General features: G+C 38.5%; 2 protein-coding genes across 5 annotated transcripts in view; one reads left to right on the forward strand and one right to left on the reverse strand.

Annotated features, from left to right (window-relative positions):
• DCAF17 (DDB1 and CUL4 associated factor 17) overlaps positions 1–1416 on the reverse strand; it is a 42215-nt gene extending 40799 nt beyond the window's left edge. For all 4 annotated transcript variants that reach the window (XM_045558918.1, XM_045558917.1, XM_045558920.1 and 1 more), the window contains exons 1-2: positions 989–1416; positions 473–576 (exon numbers count right to left, since the gene is read on the reverse strand). In XM_045558918.1, the coding sequence (XP_045414874.1) occupies positions 473–576; positions 989–1114 (230 nt within the window). In that variant the 5' untranslated portion in view covers positions 1115–1416. The remainder of the gene's footprint in view (positions 1–472; positions 577–988) is intronic.
• Positions 1091–27073, forward strand: part of METTL8 (methyltransferase 8, methylcytidine) — a 75294-nt gene continuing 49311 nt past the window's right edge. Inside the window, 4 exon segments of the mRNA XM_045558922.1 lie at positions 1091–1221; positions 2342–2401; positions 2935–2983; positions 22915–22973. The gene's annotated coding sequence lies outside the window, so the exon portion shown is untranslated.

The raw sequence follows: 27073 nt of genomic DNA on the forward strand, positions 1-27073 counted from the left end.
TGGACATTTGTGGATAAGGGTGACTGTTAAATATTGTGGATTTATATATGTACCTGTTTAAAAATTTTTCTCTCAAAAAAAAAAAAACAAAAAGAAGGCAAGTACTTCCAAAACAAAATACAGAAATTCTTCTCCAAAGCATCATCTAATTATTTGGTAACTAGCTTCCTTTACTCGGGTATCTTTTAAGTAGAATAAATACTAAACAGTACTTTGAGTAATCTATCATTTTGCCTGCACTATAAAGTAGTTTTGCTATAAACTGGTATTTACAAAGATGAAACCTGAAACTTTACATTTAACAAGATTTTTAAATTACAACCATTTTATTACATAGTCTTATTCTGCATCCATTTTTCCATTCTCCTATTTCACTAAGCACTAACGTAGGCATGTGTTTCTATTTAATATAAAAGTTACAGTTAAGATGAACAGTGAGGTGAATTACAGAAAAATTTATCACTAAAGTTACCTGCTGATACAGCACCGATAATTGTCAAAATATATCCTTCCTCTCTCATAGGCTATAGGTGACTTGGAATGAGTTGTCCAAACATTTTTAAATTTAGTACTTTCCTGAAAGACACAAGGAATTTTGGTTTAGGAAAGAACCCATACGCTTCTACTGTGTACCAATTTTAAGTTGGATAGTTAAATTTACAGTTTTCAAAGTAACTTCACGCACGTTATTTAAAAACATTATTTTGAATTCTTCCTCACTCTGCTCTCACGGTTTAGTTTAATGGTATGACCGACTTTTAGAATGACTGTTTGCAGGAAGATATAAGCAGCTTAAAACTAAAAGCATCTGACAGCCCTGTAACACCTATATACTAATCCCCCATGTTCAGGGCTGGCATCAACCTCCCCATCACATGTGACCCTTAAAAAATGGGGCCCCAGCGCGTAAAAACTGCATCCCCGCAGTAGGCTTGGCCACCAAGCGCCCCGCCGCCCTTCCTCCCGCCCCTGGCCGGCGGGCGGTCACCTGGCACACCAGCGCCCGCAGAATGCTTAGGTTCGTCCTCTGCACCACGCCTGCGTCGCGCGAAAAGCTGCCCAGCGCCCTACGACTCAGCCGGTGGCACACGTTGGGCTTCCGGGTCGGGCCCATGGAGGCGCAGGCCGGGCGCAGGGTTGGCTGGGCCGAAGGGGCGCGCCCCACACTCTCGTGCTGGGCAGCAGCCGCTCCCTCCGAACCTCGAGGCCTCAACTTTACCGGTGGGCACCTGACGGCGGAGCGAGGGGAAGGAGAGCTGGCGTCCTGAGAACGCGGAAAACAGGGAAGGAAAAAACACCCGCTTCCCAGCCTGCCTCTCAAACCCTGTCCGGCTGGTGACAGTCGACGCTCCAGTACCGCGCGGCCGGCCGGAGCCGCTCCCTCACCGGGAAATGTAGTTCCCAGTGCCTCCTGAGGAAGAGGACCTTCTTCTCGGAACTACAATTCCCATCAGGCAGCGGGGAGCGTGGCCTTGCCCCAGTCCCTCCTCAAACGCGCCGCGTCCCCGCCTCCAGCCCCGCCTCCTGCCTGTCCCAGCCTCGTGGCCCCGCCTCCTCCGGTCCGGCGGAGGCTGCGCCGCCCCACTGGCGCGCCTTTCCGGGTCCGCTAGCGGCACGCGGAGCAGTGTCGTAGGGGCGCTGTGCTGCCGCCTCCTGGTCTCAGATCCTTGTCCGCGCTGTGCACTTAGGGATCTGTCTGTTACAGCCCGGGTACCTCCACGCCTCTCAGACCCTGACTTTCATTCTGGGAGGCTCTAGCCAGGCGCCGGGAGGGGCGCTCTGTCGATTGCAAAACCCTCCCTCCCCCAATGCAGCGTCTTGTGCTGAAGGTACGCCCCGCGTCTTTCCTTTCAGCCGCATGTTGGACTTTGTGGATGCGGATGAAGGTTAAACATTTGGGGTGTATGAACACTATGCTTTTATATTATGAGTTAGTGGTGGAAGATGCCGCCTTCCAATTCAATGCTAGTTTGGCCTGCCAAACTAGGATTGAACTTCTCTTTCCCACAGGCCCACCCTTGTGTGGCCTGCGGGGAAAGTAGCTGGTTTTGCGATAATTGCTGCCTTTTCCTTCCTCTCGCCTCCATTTTTTTCCTTATAGAAAATAAAATACAAAATGCATACATTCTTATTAGACTGCCTAAAATATCCCTCGCTGATTTCTCTAAGTAAAAGATATACTTTGTTAACTAGTTATGCCTGTATGTTCAAAGTAACCAGAACATGAAATTTTTAATAGTCATGCACCAGCTGTGTCTCGTTGCTTTGCAGTAAGTTCCTTGAGGGTGGTGTCTTTGCATCTCCCACGTGGACTTGACATCCTGCTACCTCTTGTTCATAGGTGCTCAAGGACAATGTGCGATCTCATCTGACTGGCAGAGCGAGAAGTACAGTAAGACAGGTCCTCGAATAACGTTCTTTTGTCCAACGTCGTTTTGTTATTTAATGAGAAAAATTCTATTGCAGATTGGGCTGCTGTTTGTATGGCGTTTGCACGTTCTCCCCACGTCTGCGTGGGTTTTCTCTGGGTACTCGGTTTCCTCCTACTAATACATTACAAACATTTGCAAGTTAGGTTCAAAGGCTAGTGTAAATCATCCTAGTCTGAGTGAGTGTGGATGTGAGTGCGAGAGGGAATGGCGTCCTGTCTAGAGTTGGTGCCCTGAGCGGTGGGGATAGACTCAGGCCACCCTCAACCCTGAACTGGAGTAACTGAGTAAATAATTATCTTATTTGTTTTTATTAATCTTGCACATGTTAAATGCATGTATAGCTCATGTTTATTTCAGTGTTTAATATTACAAGTGTTTTGGGATTTGTTTAGAAGTTTGATGATGCTTTTGTGACCACAAATATGCCATAGGAACTTAACTCTTATTTATATCAAGTAGCCTATGGTAAAATTGGTTTTGTTATATGTCATTTTGCTTAAAGCTCCAGTTTCCAAGACCTATTGATGACAAATGAGGACTTACTGTACTGGGTAAGTTTGTTGGGTCACAATTTAAGTGCTTAGTAAAAATTTGCTGTATCTCTTTTTAACCCTGCTGAATTTCCTTCATGGCCTGAGCTTTTGCTGATTTTTCATGACTTATTTACAGCATACGGTAGAGTGCTTTGTATATTTTTAGAGAGTGCTACAATAGTTAATTTGGTAATTCAAGAATGCAGCTGTCACTGAGAAAACTGGAACCCAGAAAAGATAACTGGATTTTCTTTGGCTGAAATGAAATTCAAATCATCGCTGAACTGAATTCATCATCTCTCTCTTTTCTCCTTCCTCTTCGACTCCCACTTGTTTGTCTTCCTTCCTGTGTTCTTTATCTCACCACCAAATCACCCAAGGGAGACTCATCCTAGATGCCCCGCTTTCCTTCACCCACAACCAAGTCCTTCTGATTCTCTTAACCATCTCTTCTTGATTTCATCTAAGTAACTTAGGGCCTCACCATTTTTATCACATTATTTAGTAGGCTCTGTAAGGTTTTAAGAACGGAGTGGCCAGCGCCAGAGAAAGAAAGACAAGCAGAGTTAAAAGGGATAAGTAAAGAGGCTTTATTGGGGTGCTCCCGGGTAGGGGTAACGGGTCCCAAGGGAGGGGCCCGGGCGAGCCTCATGGTCCCACGAGTGGAACCACAGAAGGCACGCCGCCCAGAAGTCTGGGTGGGCTTATATACCTTTTTAGGGGTGGGGGATGGGAGTTTCTCTGGAGGGAAGGTTTCGGCAGGAAGAGTGAGGAATTTGTTTGTTTCAGCTTTAGGGCAGGTATGGAGGAGTAGGAGGGGATTCTTTTTCCATTAGGGAGGGGAGGGGTGCCTGCCACCAGCCTTACAGCCTCCTAACTACTCTTTCTGCCTTACTTGGGTACTTTAAATTCCAGTCCTCCACACTGCTGCCAGAGTGATTTTTCTAAAGCACAAGCTGTCACTTACCTGTTTCAATCTTTCAGTGGCTCCCAGTCACCCATAGCAGCATTTCTCAAACCTGAATAGATACCCAGAATCCTCCATCGTTAACTTAAAATATTTTTAGTATGTCACTTATATGCAAATATAAAACTAGGTATAAATTTCTTATGTTGTATCTTTTATACAACTATAACACCCAAACACCTATAAACTAAATGAAGCCAAATTATAAAACCAGGAAATTCAAATGAATACTTATTTATTGTGACCATGAAACTGTTTCGCTCTAAGAGTGGATGTATTCTGTTCTTTGTGGTGTATATTCCTTACAGAAATGCCTGTCCATGTTGCCCTTGTGTTGAGAGATTACTCGATGCTCTCACCTCTTTGTTTAAATCTCTGCTGAACTTTCCTTTGTCCTATGTATCATGGCTTCATTTGACCTTCACTTGACAAACAACATCATTTACATATATTAATAGTAGTCCCCATTTATTTTCCCCCCACCTGTCCCTTCTCAGCCCCCATTTATTTCTTATTTACTTGTACCAGTGACAAATGGTACCACTTGTTTAGCAGTGTACTCCTAAACACAAATGTGTGAACTGAAATCTTGTGACAGGACTCAATTAAAAGGTGGTCAGTCACATGATCCAGTGACCTTTTGTTAATTTTTTTTTTTTTTAGTTTTTTTATCAAATTGAAAATAAAGGTTTCTCCTAGAGAAATCTCATAGCCTTGATGCCACATGTACAAATCCCTAGGGGCCCATAAGGTATCTTATAGAACAAAATCTGAATCTCTGGGGGTAAGATACAAGGTACTCCATTATCTTCATCTTGCCCATGTTTTCTTTGACCATCCCTCCTGTTTGCTCTTGTGGTTCTGATATGTTTGCCCAGTTTCTCAAGCCATTGTGCCTTTACACTTGAGATTTTTTTTTTATCTGGAGCTCCCTTCCTTTCCTTCTTTTATCTATTTGTCTCAAGACTCATCCCAGGTATCACAGCTTAGACCCTTTTCCTGACCCCTCCAGCTTAGTAGCCTTGTGTGTACTTCCATGTTATTTTGCATATAGTTGTGGCACTATATTAGAATTGTCATTTGTTTGTCTTCTAAACTAGCCTGGACAGAAACTGAGCAGTAATATCTTCTGTGTCCTTAGTACACTGCCCCCAAATGTGGTTAATGCATATGTATGTTGAATGAATGAATGGACTATAAAAAATAACATATTTATATAGAATCTATTATCAGCAGCTAAGTACCTTTAGCATAGATGCAAATTTAGTCTTCCTTTATTCTTTAAATCAGTAGGAAATCACAAAATGAATAAAAATAAATAACTTTCAAAAAACTTAAATCCCCTGGCTCAAAACTAGCATGAGTTAAATACAACTCACATGGCAGTTAATGTGTTAATCATGAATGGATGTTGAATTTTATCAAAATGCTTTTTCTATATTTGTTGAGGTGATTATATGATTTTTTTCCTTTAATCTGATAATGTGATGAATTATATAAATTCACTAAACTAAACTTGAATTTATTTAGATAAATTTTTGTGATACGCTTTGTTTTTTATAAACTTTATACATTATACATTTTATACATTTATACATTGTAGGCTTTGGGCAGCTGCTGGCTTCAGTGCTCATTTAGCTCTGTACATTTTGCTAGCTTTTAGTCTCAGAACTTCACTTTCTTGCTGGCTCTTGCTGGCTGATATGTTTAACAAGAGATATATATACATGTGTATATATATATATATATATATTTTTTTTTTTTTTTTTGAGATAGGGTCTCACTCTGTCACCTGTGCTACAGTGCAATGGCATTATTATAGCTCACTGCAACCTCCAACTCCGGGGCTCAAGTGATCCTCCTGCCTCAGCCTCCCTACTCATGCCACCATGCTCAGCTAGTTTTAACCTTTTTTTTGGTTTTTTTGGAGAGAAAGGCTTTCATTTTTGCTCAGGCTGCTGGTCTTTGAACTCCTGGCCTCAAGCAATCCTCCTGCCTCAGCCTCCCAAAGTGCTAGGATTACGGGGGTGAGCCACTGCACCTGGCCTAAGATTTTTTTTTTAAATGTATTCATCCAGTTATTTGGGGGTGTTATATTGCAGAAAGGTTTTGGGAGTGTCAAGTTCACCCAACTTCTAGAACCAAAATTCTACTTTTTCATATTTTTAGTGTAAAAGCTTCTGTTAATGTAAGATATGGTTTAAATGATCACTGACCACCACTCCTTCCTCTTCTTCTTCTTGTGTCTCCACACAATCATGCTCCTCCCTGCTGAAAAGAAGGAAGAATTATGTAGTGGAAAGAGCATCATACCAGCAGTTAAAAGGCACAAGTTCTAGTGTCAGCACCTCCACTTACTATGGTCTTGACCAAGCCACTTACTCTCTCTGAATTTTGTTCAATCATTTGCTAAGTGGAAACACTCAGGATTGAAGTGAGTTCACATGTGTTTATAAATGTGACCAGTGGTAAGGGGAAAGGATGAGAAGCAATGATATCGAGTACATTCTCTGTTAGGAAAATGTAACAGAAACAGGAACTCCAGGGGAGGGAGTGGGTCGATTAGGTCACACAGGGATTTTATTTTTTTAGGGTGGTGAAACTATTTTGTATGATACTGTAATGGTGGGTATATGCATTTGTTAAACCCATAGAGCTTTATGGTGCAAAGTATAAATCTTAATGTATGCAAAATTTTAAAAATAATTTAGGAGGAGTAGAAATTCCAGGATGGAATGCAGACTGTGACAAAAGAATCTAACTGTATTACAAATGTATGCAATAACCTCACTGAAAGGGGCCAGTGAAAAGGTGCTGACCTGAGTAACTTTGGAAATGAGACTCTAAGACTAAAGGCAATAGGAACTGTACATAAGCCCTGTACTGTAGTTGATAATGTTTCCCACAGAGGTGTGGGTTGACAATCCTGAGACCACTATGCATGCATACTGAGAGTGAATAGTTAATAACTTGATGGTGGTGATAGGAACCACATTTCTTACTGTTGGAGTGGAAGGCTATAGACAAGCCAGAGGTGAGGCTAGAGTGAGCCATGTGGTAATGATTTAGGGGTGGAGATATTAGTATGACCTCTAGTGTAGAGCACAGTGTGAAGGGGGGGTTACTTTACAGTGGAGAAACCTGTCAAACCCTACCTCAGCCAGCTGTTCAAGTTTAACATCAACAGTGATGGTCATGTTGATAGCAAGTACCCTTGATATGATATGATAAGAATAGTACTCTACCTTTGTGGTTTTCTTCCATAGAACCCATAACCTTAATCTAATCATGAGAAAAACATTTGATAAATATTAACTGAGAGATAGTCTATAAGATACCTGACAGGTATTCCTCAAAACTGTCAGAGTCCTCAAAAACAAAGTCTGAGAAACTTTCAGAACCAAGAGAAGCCTAAGAAGACATAATAACTAAATGTAATATGTGATTCTGGATGGGATCCTGGGAGAGAAAAAGGACATTAGGTAAAAATGAGTCTGAATAAAGTGTGGACTTAAGTTTATAATGTATTACTATTGAGTTATTAACTGTAACAAATATACCATAATAATGTAAGATTTTAATAGTAGGGGAAACTGTTGGATATATGGGAACTCAGTACTATCTACAACTTTTCTGTAAATCTAAAACTTTTCTGAAATTAAACATATACTTTATAACTTTAAAATGCAACAGGAATATAGTAGATGCCACTGTCTGAGGGTAGCACAGCTTAGTGGTTAAGAATGTGAATTCAGGTACCAGGCTGCCTGGGTTCAGATCTCAGCCTCACTCCTTATTAGCTGTGTAACTCTGGTTACCTTAAGTTAGCAAAGAATTACTTACCTTTCCATGCCTCAGTTTCCTTCTCTGTTACATGGATTCTTGGGAGGACTAAGAGTCCTCTCAAGTCAATATATATAAAGGCCTTAGAGTAATTCTTGGCACAAAGCAAACACTATTTGCTTGCTTCTATTTATTAATACTACTTAGCTCTTTAGTTTTGGGGATCTCTGATGATAGCTAGATTTCACTGCATCTCTCTTCTCCTTCAGCATACTGATTTTTGGCTTGGCACTTGAACAAAACCATATCCATAATGCTTTGTTCATAAGGGGGAATCATCAAGATTGTAAAGATTCAAGGGAAAGCAAGACCAGAACTTGAGAATTCCCAACCCAGTTTCATGCTTTGTATATAGGGTAGTACTGGCTGAGTGTATGCAGAAGCTACAAAGCCTAACAGGATATACTTTTTTTGGGCATAAACATGCCACACATAGAAATTCTGAGGTTGAGGCAAGAGGATCGCTTGAGCTCAGAAGTTCGAGACCAGCCTGAGCAAGAGTGAGACCCCATATATACAAAAAATAGAAAAATTAGCCAGGCATTTGGTCTGTAGTCCCAGCTGCTTAGGAGGCTGAGGCAGGATGATCACTTGAGCCCAAGAGTTTGAGGTTCCAGTGAGCTACAATGACACCACTGTGGTCTAGCGGGGCAAGCAAAACTCTGTCTCCAAAAAAAGAAAAGAAAAGAAAAGAAATTCTGAACTTAACTTTATTTGGTCTTCAGTAGATTCCTTATTAAGATTCCCACTTCCACTCCCTTTGTTAAACTGATGTTCTTTTTGGGAAGAGCACTGCCCACAATGCAAATCCCTCAGATGTAGCATTCAGCATCTAAAATTTAGGTGATATTTGAAGCAAAAGTGGGATGTATTATAGAAGGATGTATTATAGAAACATGTATTGTAGAAACCTTTACCCTTCTGCCTAAAACACACACCAGCTCTTTGGAAAACTCCTTATGGATCAGCAGCTCAGAAAGAATAGTGTACTGAGTAAAACACGGAATTTGGAGTCAGGAGCCTGCTTGGAGAGTGGGCTCTTGTGGCTGTGTGCCCAAGTGTGCTCTGTAACCTGTTTGAGCCTTAGCTCCCGCACCTGTACAGTGATGATGACGGAAATGCTTTTCCTGCCTTCTTCCCTTGCCTACAGGATTGTAGTGAGGATTAGGTGTGAAAACGAATGTGAGAACTTTTCTAAGTTATAAAATCTATACAAATATTATCTGTTTCAGTGATTCTCAGGTTTTCAACCAGATTAAACTCTAATGGAGCTTTATAGTCATGTTAAATATTGCAGTCAGGTGAACACCTTTAATTATTAAGTAATAAGGTGAAATCATTTGAACTTAAAATGCTTTTGATGAAACATTTTCTCACTGCTCTTTAGTTTTCACAATGTTTTTCTTTGGTGTAACGAAGGAAGGCATTGTTTTAGTCTGAAATTGTCTCCTTTAGGTGGCAGTTTGAGGAAATGGCTCCCAGACTCCACTGAAATTAGCTGGAGAACACAAAGGTGTGTTTTGGGAAGTTTCCTCCTTTGGTCACAGACCTTCTTGTGCTGGTGTGGAGCTGACCAGCAGAGGGTGCACAAGCTTTCCTGGGAGCTAGCTCCGGCTTCAGACCTGGCTGGTGCCATCTGTGTTTGCTGTCTGATGATTAACAAGTACTATAAATGAAAAGATCCTGGTGCGTCAGAAACACAGTTACCAAATGGAAAGAGAGAGCAGCCATGATGTCAAACGGCAGTATAGCAAGTGCCTGTCATAGTTGGTCAGTAGGAAGTTTCTAGATAACTGAAATTTGGCTTTTCAGCATGAATAATGTGTCTGTTTTCCACCTCCTCTTGCTACTCTTTTCCTTTTCTAATAATTTCTTTCTGCTTCATGGTTCTTTGCCCCACCTTCATCAGCATCCACAAACATCTGCCTTACATGCTCTAACAAATTAGGGTCTTTTAAGTAACCTTTCTCTAGGCTTCTTTGGGCCTCAGATGTTTGGGTCCTGAATCCAGCATTCTATCCTATTAACCAGGTTCTTACAGATTTGACAGCATCTTTTCCTCCATGTAAATAGGTGACCACCAGATAAGTTCTAGTGTTACTGTCACCTACTGCCCATGCCATCTTTTTTCCCTTTACTATCCTAGTATGGATCTTCTACTCATGAATATTATATAGAATTTGTATACTTGTGATTTTAAAAATATTTTTATGTTTTCTGATTATAAAAGTCATTTGAGTTTATTTAAAAAAGAAAAGAATGTTTTGAGTTGTATTAGGAAAATGTAAGAATCATCTGTGAGCCTTTCAATCAGAGAAAACTACTATAAATTCTTTCAGACTTTTTCTATGCATGTGTATATTTCTTGTATGTGTGTGTGTATATATAAATTTTAAAAATGAAATCACACTATAGATACTATTTTGTACCTGACATTTTGTTCAACCTAATAAATCATGGACATCTTTCCATACCAATAAATTTAGTTTTTTAGCAACATTTTTAAGAGGCTACATAGTTTTCCTTTCTGTGGATGTACAATAATTTAGTCAGTCCTCTAAAGAAGAATATTTGAATTGTTTGCAGTTTTTCAGTATAATGTACAAACAATGCTGTGATAAATCCTTAATATATTCTTCTGATTACATTCTTAGGATATATTTGTAGAATGAAATTTTCCATCACATTTTTTGTCTAAAAAATTTCATACGTATCAAAGTCCCCATAGGAAAGGTCTCTCAGTTCAGTCTTTCTTCAGTGTGTGAGGATGGCTGTTCCTGCACACACCTGATCACAATGTTTCATCTTTGCCAAAATGATAGTGAGAAAATTATTTTGTTTTATGATAGACTTTCCACTATTCATGTCACCCCAGAAAATTAACCTAAGGCAATGGTTTTCCAGTTTTTTGGTCTCAGGACCTCTTGACACTGAAAAATTATAGAGGCCACAAAGACCTTTTGTATATGTGAATCATGGCTACAGTTATTTACTGTAATAGCAACTAAACCTAAGAAAAAATTAAATTTAAATAATTAAATGTTTATTAAGCCTTAAAAATAACAATAATAAACCCATTCATATTAGCATGAAAAGCATATTTTTGTAAACAATATTTTCCCAAAGAAAAAAATGAGTGAGAAGACTGGCATTGTCTTAAATTTTTACATATCTCCTTAATGTCTGGCTTAAGAGATGACTGCATTTTTATATCTGCTTCTGCATTATGTCTGTTATATGTTGTTCTGGTTGATGTATGTGAAGAAATCTGATCTCACACAGATATATAAGGGTTTAGATATGTAAGGGAAGGGGTGCTTTAAAAGTCTCTTCAGATAAGTGTGGATATTCTACTTTGATACTACACCAGATCCCAGTAAATGGTAATTTCTTAAAGGTTAATTGCAATATAAAATTTGAAACCATATCAGTGAACTTTTCATATTCTGCTATGTTAACATCCATTGTTCTGCCTTGCACTTTGAATGGATCTCTCACCCATGCAAGATTTTATAACATCATGTGTTGGTCATCTCGAAAATATTGGTTCACTGAGTTGTGCAGGTGTTCAAAATGTTGACATATTTCATTATACAGTATCAAAAATATTCTCATCAGAACAGAATTTAAGTATTAGAAAACTGTTAAGCTTACAGCAGTGGATGCAGTTTTTCCAGAATTCTAATTTTTGCTTCTAAGTTTGAATTTTATCAAAGGGATCAGGTATCAGTTGTTTTCCTGACAGGCTTTCTTTGTTTATTTTTAAGAAAATGCCAAAGTATAAATGGTGTTCCGTGAAAACAGTTTTTATTGCTTCATCAAGGAAATGCTAAGTGAAACTGTCTTTTTCTTTCTTCTTTTTTTTCTTTTTTGGTGACTCCCTGGTTGGTGAAGAAGATGGTGACCTTCAGTACAGTTTGGTGCAACTGCTTTGATTCAGGCTAAGGTGCTAACACTTATCCACATTGCCTGTGCAACATCAGTGCAAAGTCACAACAGTAAAAAAAAAAAAAAGCAAATAATAGGTTGATATTATCGTGAAAATAATTGTGACCTTTTGAAGACCCTCTGAAAGGGTCTTTGGAGCCCCCAGAGATCCATGGACCACACTCTGTGAACCACTAGTCTAAGGTAATCATAGCAATCCATTCTCTCACCAGAGATTGGTTTGGGAATGTCTGTGACCCAGTCCTGACCAGTGACATCTGAGAGCAAGCCTGCTTAGGAGCTTGTGAGAAAGTTCATCCTTCCTAGAAAGAGACACAAGAAAGAGATGATTCTTTTCTTTCTCTGGATGTTGCCATGTCAGTGTGATGCCTGAAACTACAGCAGCCATTTTGTAAGTGACAAAGGGACCCAGCCTTAGGATGAAGGGGATGCTGTGGAGAGCAAGATGAAGCAGTAGCAGAAACCTGCATTCTCAGTGATTGCTAGAGAACTGCAGATGAAGCCTTACCTGGAGCTTGTCCAACCTCTAGACTTCAGTTATGAGAGAAATCATTCCCTTATTATGTAGGGCAGTTGGAGTAGTGCCTTCTATTACTTGCAGTTAAAAGAATACTAAAAAGACATTTATTATTAGTGCAGTCAACATTTTCAAGTGTATAGTGGCCATTTGCATTTCCTTTGTGAATGGTTATTCATGGCATTAGCAAATTTTTTACTGAGGTCATTTCTACTTATTATTTTCTAAGCGTCCCTTGTATAGTAATAATATTAACACATTGTAATATTTTGTAGGTATTTCCACCAGTGTCTTTTATAGCACATTTTACCATACAATTTTATGTAAGCAATTTATTTGTCTTTTTCTCTTTTTTTATAGTTTATGGCTTTGGTATCATATTTAAAAGAGTCATTTATACTCCGCATTTTAGTAAATATTCAACTTATGTTTTTTCTAGGCCTGTTAAGATGTAATTTTTTACATTTAAAAGTGTAATTCGTCTGGAATTTATTTTATTGTTACATATGGAATAGGGATGTAACTCTTTATTTTTTTCAAATGAGCTCATTTTTTTTTTTTTTTTGAGACAGAGTCTGTTGCCAACCTCAAACTCCTGGGCTCAAGCAATCCTACTGCCTCAGCCTCTGAAGTAGCTGGGACTACAGGCATGCACCACCATGCCAGGCTAATTTTTTCTATATATTTTTAGTTGTCTGGCTAATTTCTTTCTATTTTTAGTAGAGACGGGATCTCGCTCTTGCTCAGGCTGGTCTCGAACTCCTGACCTCAAGTGATCCTCTCACCTCGGCCTCGCAGAGTGCTAGGATTATAGGTGTGAGCCACTGTGCCCGGCCCCATTTTCTTAATATACTTTGAATAGGCCAGTTCTAACTCACTGATTTGAAATTTTAGTTTTACTATGAATTGAATTCTTATATATATTTTGACTAGTTTCTGGACTTTGATTTCTGTTCCATTTGCTTTGACTGTATATCTTAGGGTTTAGAGACATGGCCAGGATTTACTTGTTTTATTGTGTGTTGTAATGTCTGGAAGGGCAAGCACCAAAGCCCACCCCCAACCCCATCTTCCATGTCCCTCTGTAGAGTTGTATAACTTTTTTCATTGAGGTCCTGTACATTTTTGGCTAAGTTTATTCCTAGATATCTCGTATTATTTTTTGTTGCATTTGTGCATATGTAGAGGGATCTTTTTGGCCCTGTATATTTTCTTTCTTTCTTTCTTTTTTATTTTTAAGAGACAGAGTCTCACTCTGTTGTCCAGGCTGGAGTGCAGTAGCTATTCACAGGTGCAATCATGGCACACAGGCTTGAACTCCTGCCCTCAAGTGATCCTCCCGCGTAGCTGGGACTATAAGTGTACACCACTGTGTATATTTTCTATTAAAATAAAAACACTTTTTTAAAACATCCAGCTCATATTTCCAGATAGTTTTGGCTTCTTAAAAAAGAGTATGCACTAAAGATACTATCATTTGTGGTATTACAGTATGTACTGTGTGAACTTCACTTATGAGGTATGACTGTTTAAGACTGTTTAAGGAAACAGAACATACCAGAAGCTATTATCTTATTGAATATGATCCTTCCAAGCTGCTTACGTTGGGAGTTTATACTTTTGTGGCAACAAGAACAGCAGCTTACTCTGAAAGTAAAGGGTATTATCCTAAAGCAAAGAGTTTGCCATCATTGGGGATATGAAAAAGAACAATAGCTTGCTATGAAGACGTTATCTAAAAATGGAATTTAAAAAATGTTTTGCTATTATTTAGAATAGATACTAATCTCTTAAAGTGACTTATTTGAAGGGACACCACTTATTTTGAGGTACAGGTCTAGTTTTTAGGTAAACAATATTACCTTCTAGGTACAACTTATGTTATCAGGTAGCAAAGAGATAGCTGGCATTTTGTCATTGTTTTAAAAGAGTCATCATTTAATCAGTTTTTTTTTGTATTAAATAAGATTCAAGTTGCCCCAGGCAGTGTGGATTGGCAGTGTTTCAACTATTTGGGAAAATGGAATTTGCCAGTTTTCTAAGACCACTTAAAATGTACAAACACATTTCTTTTCATCCACATTATGGATTTAAAAAGCATGTGTAGACTAGCCTAATATCTTAATCACCATTTAAAATGTTCCTATAGAAAATGTGGTTCTGAGCTCTTACCAACTGTCTTACTAATGATCATAGGAGTAAGACCTTTCATAGATTGAGGATTGCTAAGGTTTCTCTACATGATGTATTCCTTGAAGATTAAGAATATAATTAACATTCCCAGTTATTCTTAATCAGCTTGCTGTGACATTATTATTCATGGGCTTTTCTAAACCATTCTTAAATTTATTTATTTATTTTTTTAAGTTTGTATTGTGTATTGGATAAGGTTTATTATGTGTTGGGTAAAGAATACTTGTATTCTTTTTTTTTCTCTTTGGTGGATAAGGAATCTGGCTGCAGGTTGAAATCCTATGTGTGATCTTTCAGGCCTGACCCTAAGCTTTGCCTGGAAGGCCTCATGGGGAGCGATGGTACACGTTTCTGGAGAGACCGCAGTCAGGACTCAGTCCCCTGCATTCCTAGCCCCAGTGCCTCCATTCAGAGGACTCCTTCCACTCCACACTCCTCTCCTTTCCCTCTCCCCCATCTATCTCCACCTCAGGGGTCCACAAAAAAAAAGCAGGAGACTTCCCCCCACCTCCTTGACAGTGAAGTAATGTCCCCATCTTTGCTGTATCTACTTGATCCTCACTTGGTGCTGCCTTCAGTGAGAGGAAGATGGAACACTGGGGAGCGGGCACCTCTTTTTGCCTCTCTTGCACTGTTGCAGAAAGTAAGACTTGATTGTTACTTACAGTTTGGCTTGTTGTCCTAATTGACCACCACAATACCTGATTACTAGACAGTGGAAGGTGAGGATGGTATTTCTAATTATTAATATTCATTAGTTTTTTTGTAGGTTTTTTTCCCCCTTTCAAGCTTTAAAAAGTGCCCTTTAAAAATGTTTCTGGAATTCATTGAATAATAATTTGACTTTATATTTGTGAAACACTATGTAGTTTATAATGTTCTTTGTAACAACTTTGTGACTTAGGAATTATCTCCATTTTACAAATGAGCCTGCAGGCTTAGGTATAGTAAGTGACTTTCCCAAAAATCACGAATAATAGGTGGCTGAACCAGGACTTGAACTTGGGACTTATTCTATTCTTGGTTCAGTACTCTTTCTAAAAATATGACCCCGCTTCATTGGTAAATTAGTCTTTTACTTTCCTGGGAAGTTGAGACTGCTTAGGGCTATTTAAACTAAGAAGCATTTTAGTAGAAGGCTTGATCCTGTGCTGTTCGCAAAGTCCTGTGGAAATTGTAGAGACAGACTAATGATAACAGCAGCAGTATCTGCTAGTGTTTACTGAACAGTTACTATGCAATCAGCACTATACTATGATAAATTACCTCTTAGAAGCTTCTTATATTTTAAAATGTCTTATTAGCCACATTTTGTAGAGGAAATTGAGATTTGCAAAGTATCATACCAGAGGTTGTCAAACTAAGACAGTGGTAGTAATTGGCAGAACCTGAACTTAGTCCAAATACTTCATCTCTACTTGCATGCAGTTGCTTTCCAAGGAGATTTGAAGTGATTCTTCTCTATGTAGGGGTATTTCCACCATTAAGGAGGAGTAAGAGTAGAATTCTGTGGAACAGACTCTTCTAATATTTTATTTCTCAATGTTGAGAAATAAGCCTTCATTTAGGGAAAAAAAATTTCGTGGACTCCTAGGTTGATTTAAAATATTTTTACTATATTATTTATAAACACAAATCTAGGTATAAGTTCCTTGTGCATAAAGCTTCTATTCAACTGTAAGATCAAAGTAAGTAAAATGCAACTATAAAACCAGTGAAACTCAAATTAACAGCATTTTACTGTGTTTGCTGATGTTTTACCAAAACTAAATTGCAACTGTCATTATGAAGAAGGCACTGACCATCACCAGAGGTTCTTTTAACTTCAGCCCATCTGTGCTGTTGTGTGCTGTGTGTCTTCCAAATTCCCTCACCACTTGTCTCTATTCAAAATACTGCAGAATCTTTTTACAGTGTGCTGTATACTCAGATGCATTATTTACATATTACATCTGTGCTGCTTGTTGCCAACAAGATCATAAATGCAAACACAGACACTGAAATCAAGTAGCAGTTATACATGTGCTCCTAATGATAATAACCTAAAGTTATTATCATAATGAAAATATAACTTAAAAACTTGTCATAGGGCTGGGCTTGGTGGCTCACACCTGTAATCCTAGCACTCTGGGAGGCCAAGTCAGGAGGATTGCTTGAGGCCAGGAGTTTGAGACCAGCCTGAGCAAGAGCAAGACCCTCATCTCTACTAAAAAAAAAAAATAGAAAAAATTAGCCAGGCATGGTGGCTCCCATCTGTAGTCTCAGCTACTTGGGAGGCCGAGGCAGGAGGATCGCTTAAGCCCCGGAGTTTGAGGTTGCAGTGAGCTATGATGACGCCACTGCGCTCTAGCCAGGGTGACAGAGAAAGACTCTCAAAAAAAAAACAAAAAAAACAACACCAAGTTGTCCTAAGACCTTAGTTTGACAAACCTTGTTTTAGTAAATGTGTCCAGTGGGGGGGACTGTTCGTGAAGAATGAGGGATGGAGGTCTATTATAATGAGCTTCAGAAGATTAAAATGAGATGGTGAATAGGAGTCCATTTTTTTAGCTTTTGTCAGTGCTGAAATGTTTCTCTTTCGTAGGTGTTTGTGGCCTTGTGGTTTTAGCCACACTGTAAGAGCCTCTCATTCAAAGCAGTATTTCTTTCACATTGTTACAGTGTTACTGCTTTTGTTACTGGGTGGCATGGGTTAACAGGCTCACTCAGAAGGCCTAATTCCTAACCAGTACCTCCTATGTGTCTTCCCTTCCCCTTGCTTCTATTAAACCTAGACTTGAGCCACATCGAGTCCATCAGCCCCCACCCCCATCCCTCTTACTCTCCTCTCCCCTCTGTATTATTTTTTTTCCAGTCAGCATGAGCTTACTTCATGGTCACCAATTATATTTTCCCTCAATTCCACCATCTTGAATCACCCTTACTTTCTGTACTCCAAGCCTAGATTTGTCTAATCCAGATCAAACCAAATATTTTGCCCCCAAACTGCCAGGTGGTAGAGGAAATCAATAACTGCTCTATCAGGTTACTTTTGATCACAGATAATAGAAAAGTCAGGCTGACTTAAACAATTAAGGAATGTATTGGCTCAGTAACTGAAAAAAATAGAGGTGAGACTGGCTTCAAATGAAACTTAATCCAACTACTTAACAATGGGACCTAACTTCTTTTTATCTTCTCAGTTTTCTTTCCTCATAATTGGCCTCATCCTAAAGTCGTACCATGCCATCCTAAGGTCCAGTCATGGCTCCAAGATGGCTTTGGTTATGGATTGCATTGTGTCCCCCCAAAATTCATATGTTGAAGCCCCCATCCGTAATATGACTATATTCTCTCCCATCTATGTGTTTATTCAATCATTTATATCAGTATGGATACATTTATTTTATATTTTGGGTTATAATCCAAAACTACTTTTTATTTTGTCACTCAAAGTTCTGCTTTGGCCATTGGGAGCTCTTTCAGTTGGCTCCTGTGACCTTTTGACATACTCTCATCATTGTAGTTTTTTTGTTTTTGTTTTTGTTTTGTTTTTTGAGCACTTCCTTACTTTCTGGCACTACAGAATACTCCAGGCTCACCTTATCTCCTCTGCCTCAGTCCTAGAATCAGCCATTTCTTCAAGCAGCCCTGGTTCCTTTTTATTAGAGAATGGTATTAAAAACTAAGATCTGGGTGCCATGTGTGCTTGTTGCTACTGGGGTGTGGTTGTTTCTAGGCCCTTTCAGCTGACAGAGTAAGGAAATACATGTGTGTATACCATCCCATGTATATACACATACCTACAAATATTTCTATATGTAACATCAGTATTTACATTAAGTTACATTCTAAGCCATTACCATAGGGGTTATTCTAGCTTTCTACCCTTGTTTGTAACCTCCCACTCCAACAATGAGAAACCTGGCTTCCTATACCATATATATATACTGATTGTTCAATTCCAGTTGTATAGTGGTTTCAGAATTGTTAATCCTTTATCAACTAGAGTACAGTGCTTATTACAGTTTCTCTTGCCTTTAGTCTAATAGACTCTACTCATATCCAGAGTTGGTTAGGTCAACACCTTTTTCCAGATGACTTTTATTCTCTGAATGTTATATGTGCTTTCATACTTCTTTTGTCTTTATTTGTGTTGATCCCTTTGCCTGAAATGTCCTGGCTTTCATTCACCCTTATGTCTTAGAATATTCCTACTCATTCCTCTTATACCCAGTACAGATATTGCCTCCACCAGGAAGCTTCTCTGAGCCACTACCCGAAGACTTAATCACTCATTCCTCTGTGTTCTAATAACACCTTATACTTACCTTTACTATATATTGTGTCGGGACACTTGTTTGCATGTCTTTCTTCTTCACTTGAGGTAAGTTTCTTGAGAGCAGGAACCAAATGGACTTGTCTCTGAATTCCCAGGACTTAACAATAGTGGACATTATATGTTAGAATCCTGTTATATGAAAATAACAGAAAATCTAATAGTAGCTAAAATACATAAAGATTTATTTTTCTCACATAGCAGGAAGTGCAGAGGTAGGTGGTAACTCTCATTGGTTTACCCATTCAATGATGCCATCAAGAATCCAGCCGTTTTCCTCCTGTTCACACCTAAGCTCAAGAAAGACGCAGGGTGAGTTGGGGCCAGCAAGCTATCCTCTGGACACTTTCCCTTTCTATAAGAAAGCATAGACTTCAGCTCTTTAGTAGGCTTCTATCAGTCAGAACATGGTCACCTGTCTCCTCTAACTACAAGAGAAGCTGAAAAAGTGAGTTTTTAGGAAGGCTTATCTTTTGAATAATAACAAGATGTTGGAATTAGTCTCCCAGTATTCACAAGGCCACTGCTCTGTCTAGAAAGCCACCAGGGAATCAGGGATCTGTTTTCTGTTGGACAAAAGGCCTGTGCATAGACAGAAGACCAGTCCAAGAAGACGCTTCAAGACAATAGGAAAATAGAAGTGACCCCAGTGGGAGCAGCATCTGACTGTTATAGATAGAAAGCACAGATACATCTTACGAGGAATATAACATACTCTGGCCATAATTTTACAGAATTACATATTGCTCCCTTGGAAACTTTCAACTTGTCTATTCTCATATAGAAATTGTATCTTTCCTGTGAATTTTACTTTTCCTTCTCTGGACCCATTTTCTGATTGTGTTGTGCCTTCTGTGAAGTGAGAGTCAAAATTTTACCTGATATTCCACAGTGCAGTTTACCTTGCTTTATTTTTTTCAAGTTATAACTAATTGTAGTTCTTTAAAATAGAATGTACACCATGCTATAATGTCTGCCTACCTATATCCCATGTTCTTTTAAAGTTATGGAAATACATCCATTTGGATACCTTTATTCACTAATGTTGTAGTCCAAACTTTTTGTATCTAACATCAACTTATGACTTAAATTTTTCCTAATAGTCCACTCTCAGCCAGGGCAGCCTTATTGATACATTAGTCCAAATATAGCTGAGTAAATCCTGCATATGAGCACAAGCATCTCCTATCACCTGGTGTGCCTAGAGATAAAGATCTCTGCCATGAATAGGAAACCAGAAGTCTCAGTAAGGGCAGAACTCCATTAATCTCATCCATGTGAGTTTTTTACCACACTTGTAAGGAAGGACTGATAGCACATAAAGTATGAATGTAACTTAATATCCTTTATCAGCCCACTAAATTTGGTTAACAACTCCAAAAGTTACTGTAGCACAGACAAGTGTGAAATGCCAGGTAAGTTAAAACTGATTACTTGGGGTCTGGCATAAAGCTTTTGGAGACAACTTGTAGAATAATTAGAATGGTATACACTTCATATATTTTGGATTAAGATTTGAGATGGGCTTACATGAAATCCTTTAAAGAAATAACTTCTGCATCCCAGTAGCCTCTTTTTGTGTGAGTGAGAGCATCACATAGTCGCCTTTCAGGGCAGTCATGGAGAGCAAACACTAAGCATGAGATTCCCATTGTGAAGCTGCAGTGACTGACGTCATAGTGTGATCAAAGTGCTCTGCAAATACTTACTGTAATTATTGTTGTTCTCTTCTTGCTAATGACCTTATTTATACCCTGAAATTATAACCATCCAAAGCAAGATTAAAACAAGATGTGTGAGTTGCCAGAGCTGTTCGCCTGGCAGACGGTCACCCTCGGAGTTCTCTGAAATTGCCAGAGTTAATTGAAGCTTCAGTTTTTACTGCAGTGTAGTTCAGACTTAAGTGTTCCTTACCTGTTGGCTTTCACTCTCTAAAAGACTACAACAATAGTACTTTAATTTGTTCTCATTAATTCTAGCCTCTCCAGTAATGTTTAGTGCAGCTTTATCTAGATGATGTTTGCTCCTCTGAATGAAACCTTTGTACCAGCTTCCAAGCTGAGAAGAAAAGCTGAACAGTTACAAAGGTGAAAACATGAATATCTCCCTAATTTATTTACTTAAAGGATGCTCAGAACTCAAGAAACATTGAGAGAGAGTTAACTTTTAAATGGTGGACAGGCATTTAGTGTATGATTAACAGCAGTTTCTTTCCCTAGGGTTTCAGCAAGCTGAGACAACTGGGAATCATTCTTGGGGAGTCTTACAAAGAGTTCTTTCCAGAGCCAGCAAAGTGCTCCAAGGATAATCATTTTAGATTCACACAAACAACAGTACTATTTACTGTTTCTTTGGTGTTCCTCTAATAGTATTAATATTAGAATATAAGAAGGCAATCTTAGGATCAAACTTAAAAAGCAAGGGAACTAAGAAACCTTTCCTTACCTATACTCCTCAGCTGTGCAAAAACAGAAGACCAGTGAGAACTGGGTGTTAAGATGTTGCATTAATTAGGTGGTGCAAGAGCCCTTTGCCTGTGTCTTGAGATTTGAGTACCCGTAAGAGAATGACTGTGCTCTCCTAAATTTGGGGGCACGTGCCTCCCAGTGGCATTGCTTGCTCTTTGATTAAGGCCCAAGAGGAGAAATAGAGTTGAGAGAGATGAAGGGAGAGAAGGCATTCTGGGCCTCCTTAAATCAGTTGCAACAAATTAGCAACCCTAGTAAAAACTGGAGAATTAGTACCATGATCCTTCTTGTATATGTGGTATTCAAAAGTAGAAGGCAAATGAGTCAATAATACATATATGGATAACAAAGCTGTTCAAAAAAAAAGAAAAGAAAGAAAGGTACGGAAAGGTAGAGCATGGGCTCTCCAGTTAGACTGCTTAGATTCAAATCAAAGCCAGTTTTTATGTGGGTGTCCTTAATTAAGCATGTTAGTTTACTTCATCCTTTATAGGTTTTTCCTAAAATAGTACCCCTTGATAGGGGAATGGAAACTAAATAAGATAATATACTGTATGTAAAATGCTTAGAACAGGACCTCACATAGGGTAAATACATAATTTTTTTTAAATTAAGATTTATATGAAAGATAAATTGGAATTTGGTCCTTTACTTCCTAAAATATTTCTTTCAATATACTTTGGAGTATTTCCTTTAACTAAAATCCTCCTTTTAATAGTAAAAAATTATTAAAACTATTGCTCCACAAAAATAAAATTTGCAGTTATTTAAGAAGCACTTTTTCATGTGTGTAACATACATTTTACCTGTTCTAGTAGATTATGTTATAGTTTGTTGGTATGGTCAGGCAGATGTGTGAATTATTGTAAAAAGGGCTCCATTTTAGTAGAAGGAAAAGCATTTAGCTAAAATTTGTGGTTGGGGCAGAGATCTGCTCCCCACATGTTGTACTTCTCTATCAAGACTTCCTCTTGGCTGGGTGCACTGGCTCATGCCTGTAATCCTAGCACTCTGGGAGGCCGAGGCGGGCAGATCGTTTGAGCTCAGGAGTTCGAGACCAGCCTGAGCAAGAGCAAGATCCCGTCTCTACTAAAAATAGAAAGAAGTTAGCTGGACAACTAAAAATATATAGAAAAAAAATTAGCCAGGCATGGTGGCACATGCCTGTAGTCCCAGCTACTTGGGAGGCTGAGGCAGGAGGATTGCTTGAACCCAGGAGTTTGAGGTTGCTGTGAGCTAGGCTGATCCCACGGCACTCTAGCCTGGGCAACAGAGTGAGACTCTGTCTCAAAAAAAAAAAAAAAAAAAAGACTTCTTCTTTTGCTACTAAGCTTATTGTGGTGGTTGGCTCGGAAAACTGGTAAGTATTAAAATCATCTTCTCCTTGAAGTCATTTTATATATTTGTTCTTTTCCTTGCCTTCTAAAATAGGCACATACCTACCTACACCTGGAGCTGATAGGAAGTCTGTTAGCTTTTCATTGTATACTTCTTTATACTTGGTAGCATAATAAATGCTATTGATAATGACACTCTGTCAATCTCACACTTGTATGAGCCTCCCTTCCTCTCCGCGTCTCCTCCTTGGTGATTGCTTTAGCCAATTGACTATTCATGACTGAGTCTTGGCATTGAGATCTCGGAGGGCCACGGCCTTCAAGTCATGCTCATTCTGTTTCATTTTGGCCTTTATAGGATTCAAGAGGACGAATCACTATAGGATGGTGAGCTGACAGTGGAAACCTATAGGCAAAGTAAGTAGAAGAAATGGCATTTGATTACATACACTAGAATTTGATGGCAGAATTAGTCTGAACTAAGTGACAGGTCAGGACCACATTTTCACATTTTTCATACAGTAAATAAAAAGTCAAACACTTCACCAGGATTTGTGGAGATTTCTGTTGCCTTCTTTCTTTTTCTCTGCTCTGAACTGGAGTAATGCAAACTAAACATGAGCCTTCACAATTAAAGCACACCAAGACATGCCGAGAAAAGTCTTACCCAGGTTTCCCCTTTTAGATGTCCTCAAGTTTTATTCCTGAAAAATACTTGATAACTTGAAACTATAATGGGAAGCACTAAGTCTATGGGAAAACTGCAGTGTAACAATGTGGCCAGTATTTAAACCTTCTCTTCACACAAATGTGCAATTATCTCAGTTATACTGGCCTCATAAAACATGTTGAGAAGTGTTCTATTTTCTGAAAGAGTCTGTATAAGATTGGTGGTGTTTCTTCCTTAAATGTTTGATATTCACTAGCGAATACATCTGTGCCTGCAGTTTTCTTTGTGAGAAGGTTTTTTATTGTGATAAAATATACATAACATAAAATTTACATTTTAATCCTTTTTAAGTATAGGATTTAGTGACATTAAGTATATTCACATTGCTGTGCAAACATGACCACCACCCATCTCCATAACTTTTTCATTTTCCCCAAATGAAACTGTACTTTTTAAAAACTTTTTTTGTCTAGCTTCCTTTTAAAATTGTGTATATTTAAGGTATACAACAAGATGTTTTAATATACATATACCTAGTGAAATGGTTACCATAGTCAAGCAAATTAGCATATACATCATCTCACATAGTTACCCTTTTTGTGTGTGTGAGACAAGAGCATCTGAAACCTACTCTTGTAGCAAAAATCCCCAATATAATACAACATTATTGAGTATAGTCCTCATGTGGTACATGAGACCTCTAGATTTCTTCATCCTACATAGGGGCAACTTTGTATCCTTTGACCTACATGTCCCTATTTCCTCCCCCCACTCACCTATTAGGTACACTTAATTCTCCATTCTACCCTCCCCCAGCCTCTGCTAACCACTCTGTTTTTTTAAAACAGAGTCTTGCTCCGTCACCCAGGCTGAAGTGCAGTCATGGTGGCGTTATAGCTCACTGCAACCTCAGACTCCTGGACTCAAGCAATCCTCCTGTCTCAGCCTCCTGGCTAATTTTTTCTATTTTTGGTAGAGGCAAGGTCTTGCTCTTGCTCAAGCTGGTCTTGAACTCCTACCTCAAGTGATCCTCCTGCCTCAGCCTCTCAGAGTGCTAGGATTACAGGTGTCAGCCACTGCACCAACTTTTTCTACTTTCTGTCTCTATGAACTTGACTACTCTCAGAACCTCATATAAGAGGTTTCATATAATATTTGCCTTTTTTTTTTTTTTTGAGACAGAGTCTCGCTCTGTTGCCCGGGCTAGAGTGAGTGCTGTGGCGTCAGCCTTGCTCACAGCAACCTCAAACTCCTGGGCTCAAGCAATCCTACTGCCTCAGCCTCCCGAGTAGCTGGGACTACAGGCATACGCCACCATGCCCGGCTAATTTTTTGTATATATATTTTTAGCTGTCCAAATCATTTCTTTCTATTTTTAGTAGAGACGGGGTCTCGCTCTTGCTCAGGCTGATCTCGAACTTCTGAGCTCAAACGATCCGCCCGCCTTGGCCTCCCATAGTGCTGGGATTACAGGCATGAGCCACCGTGCGTGGCTGATATTTGCCCTTTTTTAAACTGCCTTATTTCACTTAGCATAATGTCTTTAAGATTAACCCATGTTGTAGCATGCATCAAAGTTTCCTTTTTTTTTTAAGGTTGAATAATGTTTCATTTTATGTGTGTATCACATTTCGTTTATCCATTTGTCTTTCCATGGATACTTGTGTCACCTTTTGTCTACTGTGAACAATGCTGCTATGAATATAGGGGTACAAATATCTCTTTGGTCCCTGCTTTCACTTCTGTTGAGTATATATCAAGAAGTAGAATTGCTGGACCCCATAGTAAATCTATGTTTAATTTTTTTTTGAGGATTTGTCATACTGTTTCACACAGCAGCCGCATCGTTTACATTCCAACAGTAATGTATAAGGGTTCCAGTTTCTCCACATGTTCATCAATACCTCTTATTTTCTGTTTTTTTTTTTTTAATAATAGCCCTCCCAGGCCGGGCATGGTGGCTCACGCCTGTAATCCTAGCACTCTGGGAGGCCGAGGCGGGTGGATCGCTCGAGGTCAGGAGTTTGAGACCAGCCTGAGCAAGAGCGAGACCCCGTCTCTACTAAAAATAGAAAGAAATTATATGGCCAACTAAAATATATATAGAAAAAATTAGCCGGGCATGGTGGCACATGCCTGTAGTCCCAGCTACCCAGGAGGCTGAAGCAGTAGGATCGCTGAAGCCCAGGAGTTTGAGGTTGCTGTGAGCTAGGCTGAAGCCACGGCACTCACGCTAGCCCAGGCAACAAAGCGAGACTCTGTCTCCAAAAAAAAAAAAAAAAAAATAGCCCTCCTATTGGATGTTTGTTTTGATTTTAATTGTAAATTTAACTTATTTAATAAATTTAGGACTATTTAGATTTTCTCTTGTGTTATTTTAAGTTATTATTGCTGACTTGTGGTTTTCAAGAATTTGTCCCATCTAATGAATGGAATAAAATTGCCTATAATATCCCTGTATAAGCTTGTTGACATCTGTAGGGTCTGTGGTGACATCTCCTGTTTCATTCCTGTTACTGGAAATTTATCTCGGATATCAGTCTTGCCAGAAGTTTATCCATTTTATTAACCTTTTCAAAGAACTAACTTTTGACTTTGATACTTTCTGTGTTTTCCATTTTCTATTTCATTGTTTTCTGCTTTTTAAAAATTATTTCCTGCTTTCTAGTTACTTTGGGTTTAATTTACTCTTTTCTAGCTTGTTAAGATAGAAGTTGAGATCACAGATTTGAGATCATTTTCCTTTCTAATAGAAGCATTTAAAACTATAAATTTCCTTCTAAAAACTGCTTTATTTGAATCCTCCAAATTTTGATATTTTGAGATTTCATTATCATTCAGTTCAACATATTTTCTATTTACCCTTAAGATTTAGTCTTTGGCCCATAGGTTATTTACCAGGGTGTTGCTTAATTTCTTAATATTTGGGAATTTTTCTAGATATTATTGTCAATTTGGATGAAAAAGCAAAGATCAGCAATATGCTGCTTATAAAAGAAGCACTTTAAGTGTAAACACATAAATAGACTAAAATTTTTTTTTAAATGCATGACTTACACAGTGTTACATTAGATCACTGGTGGGGCTGTATTAATATTAGATGAAGTAGACTTCAAAAAAATGACTATTACCAGAGATAAGGAGGCATATTTACTAATGAATCAATTCATCAAAAATATTAACATTTAATACTGTTAAAATCAGAAAGCATACTCTGTATGATTTTAATACTTTGGAATTTATTGAACTTATTTTATAACCCAACCTATATAGTCTACCTTGGTGAAGTTTCCATGTTCACTTAAAAAGAATGTATATTCTGCTGTTATTAGATATAGTGTCTATCTATAAATGTAATTTATGTCAAGTTGATAATGTTCAAATCTTCTATAACCTTATTGAATTTTTGATAGCTGATTGTTCTATTTATTACTGAAACAGGGTTGTTAAAATCTTCAAGTATTATTATACTATGAATTTGTTAATTTCTCCTTTTAGAAAGTTCAGTCCATTTTTGCTTCATTTTGCAGCTTTATTATTAGTTACATGCACATTTAAGATTGCTATGTTATCTTGATGAATTGGCTCTTATCACTATTAAATGCCCTCTTTATCTCTGTAATAGTCTTTTTCTTGAAGTCTACTTTCCTTATTAATATAGCCCCACCAACTTTCTCATGCAGTGTTTGCATCTTTTTTAATTTTAATGTATTTGTGTCTTTATATTTAAAGTGGTTCTCTTATAGACAATATATTGTTAGGTCTTGCTTTTTTGTCCAAGTTGATATTCTATGCCTTTTAATTGGAGTCCATTTACATTTAATGAAATTATTGATATGATTGGGTT

This window comes from Lemur catta, chromosome 8 (genome assembly GCF_020740605.2).
Source record: "Lemur catta isolate mLemCat1 chromosome 8, mLemCat1.pri, whole genome shotgun sequence".
In the NCBI taxonomy this organism is placed as follows: Eukaryota; Metazoa; Chordata; class Mammalia; order Primates; family Lemuridae; genus Lemur; species Lemur catta.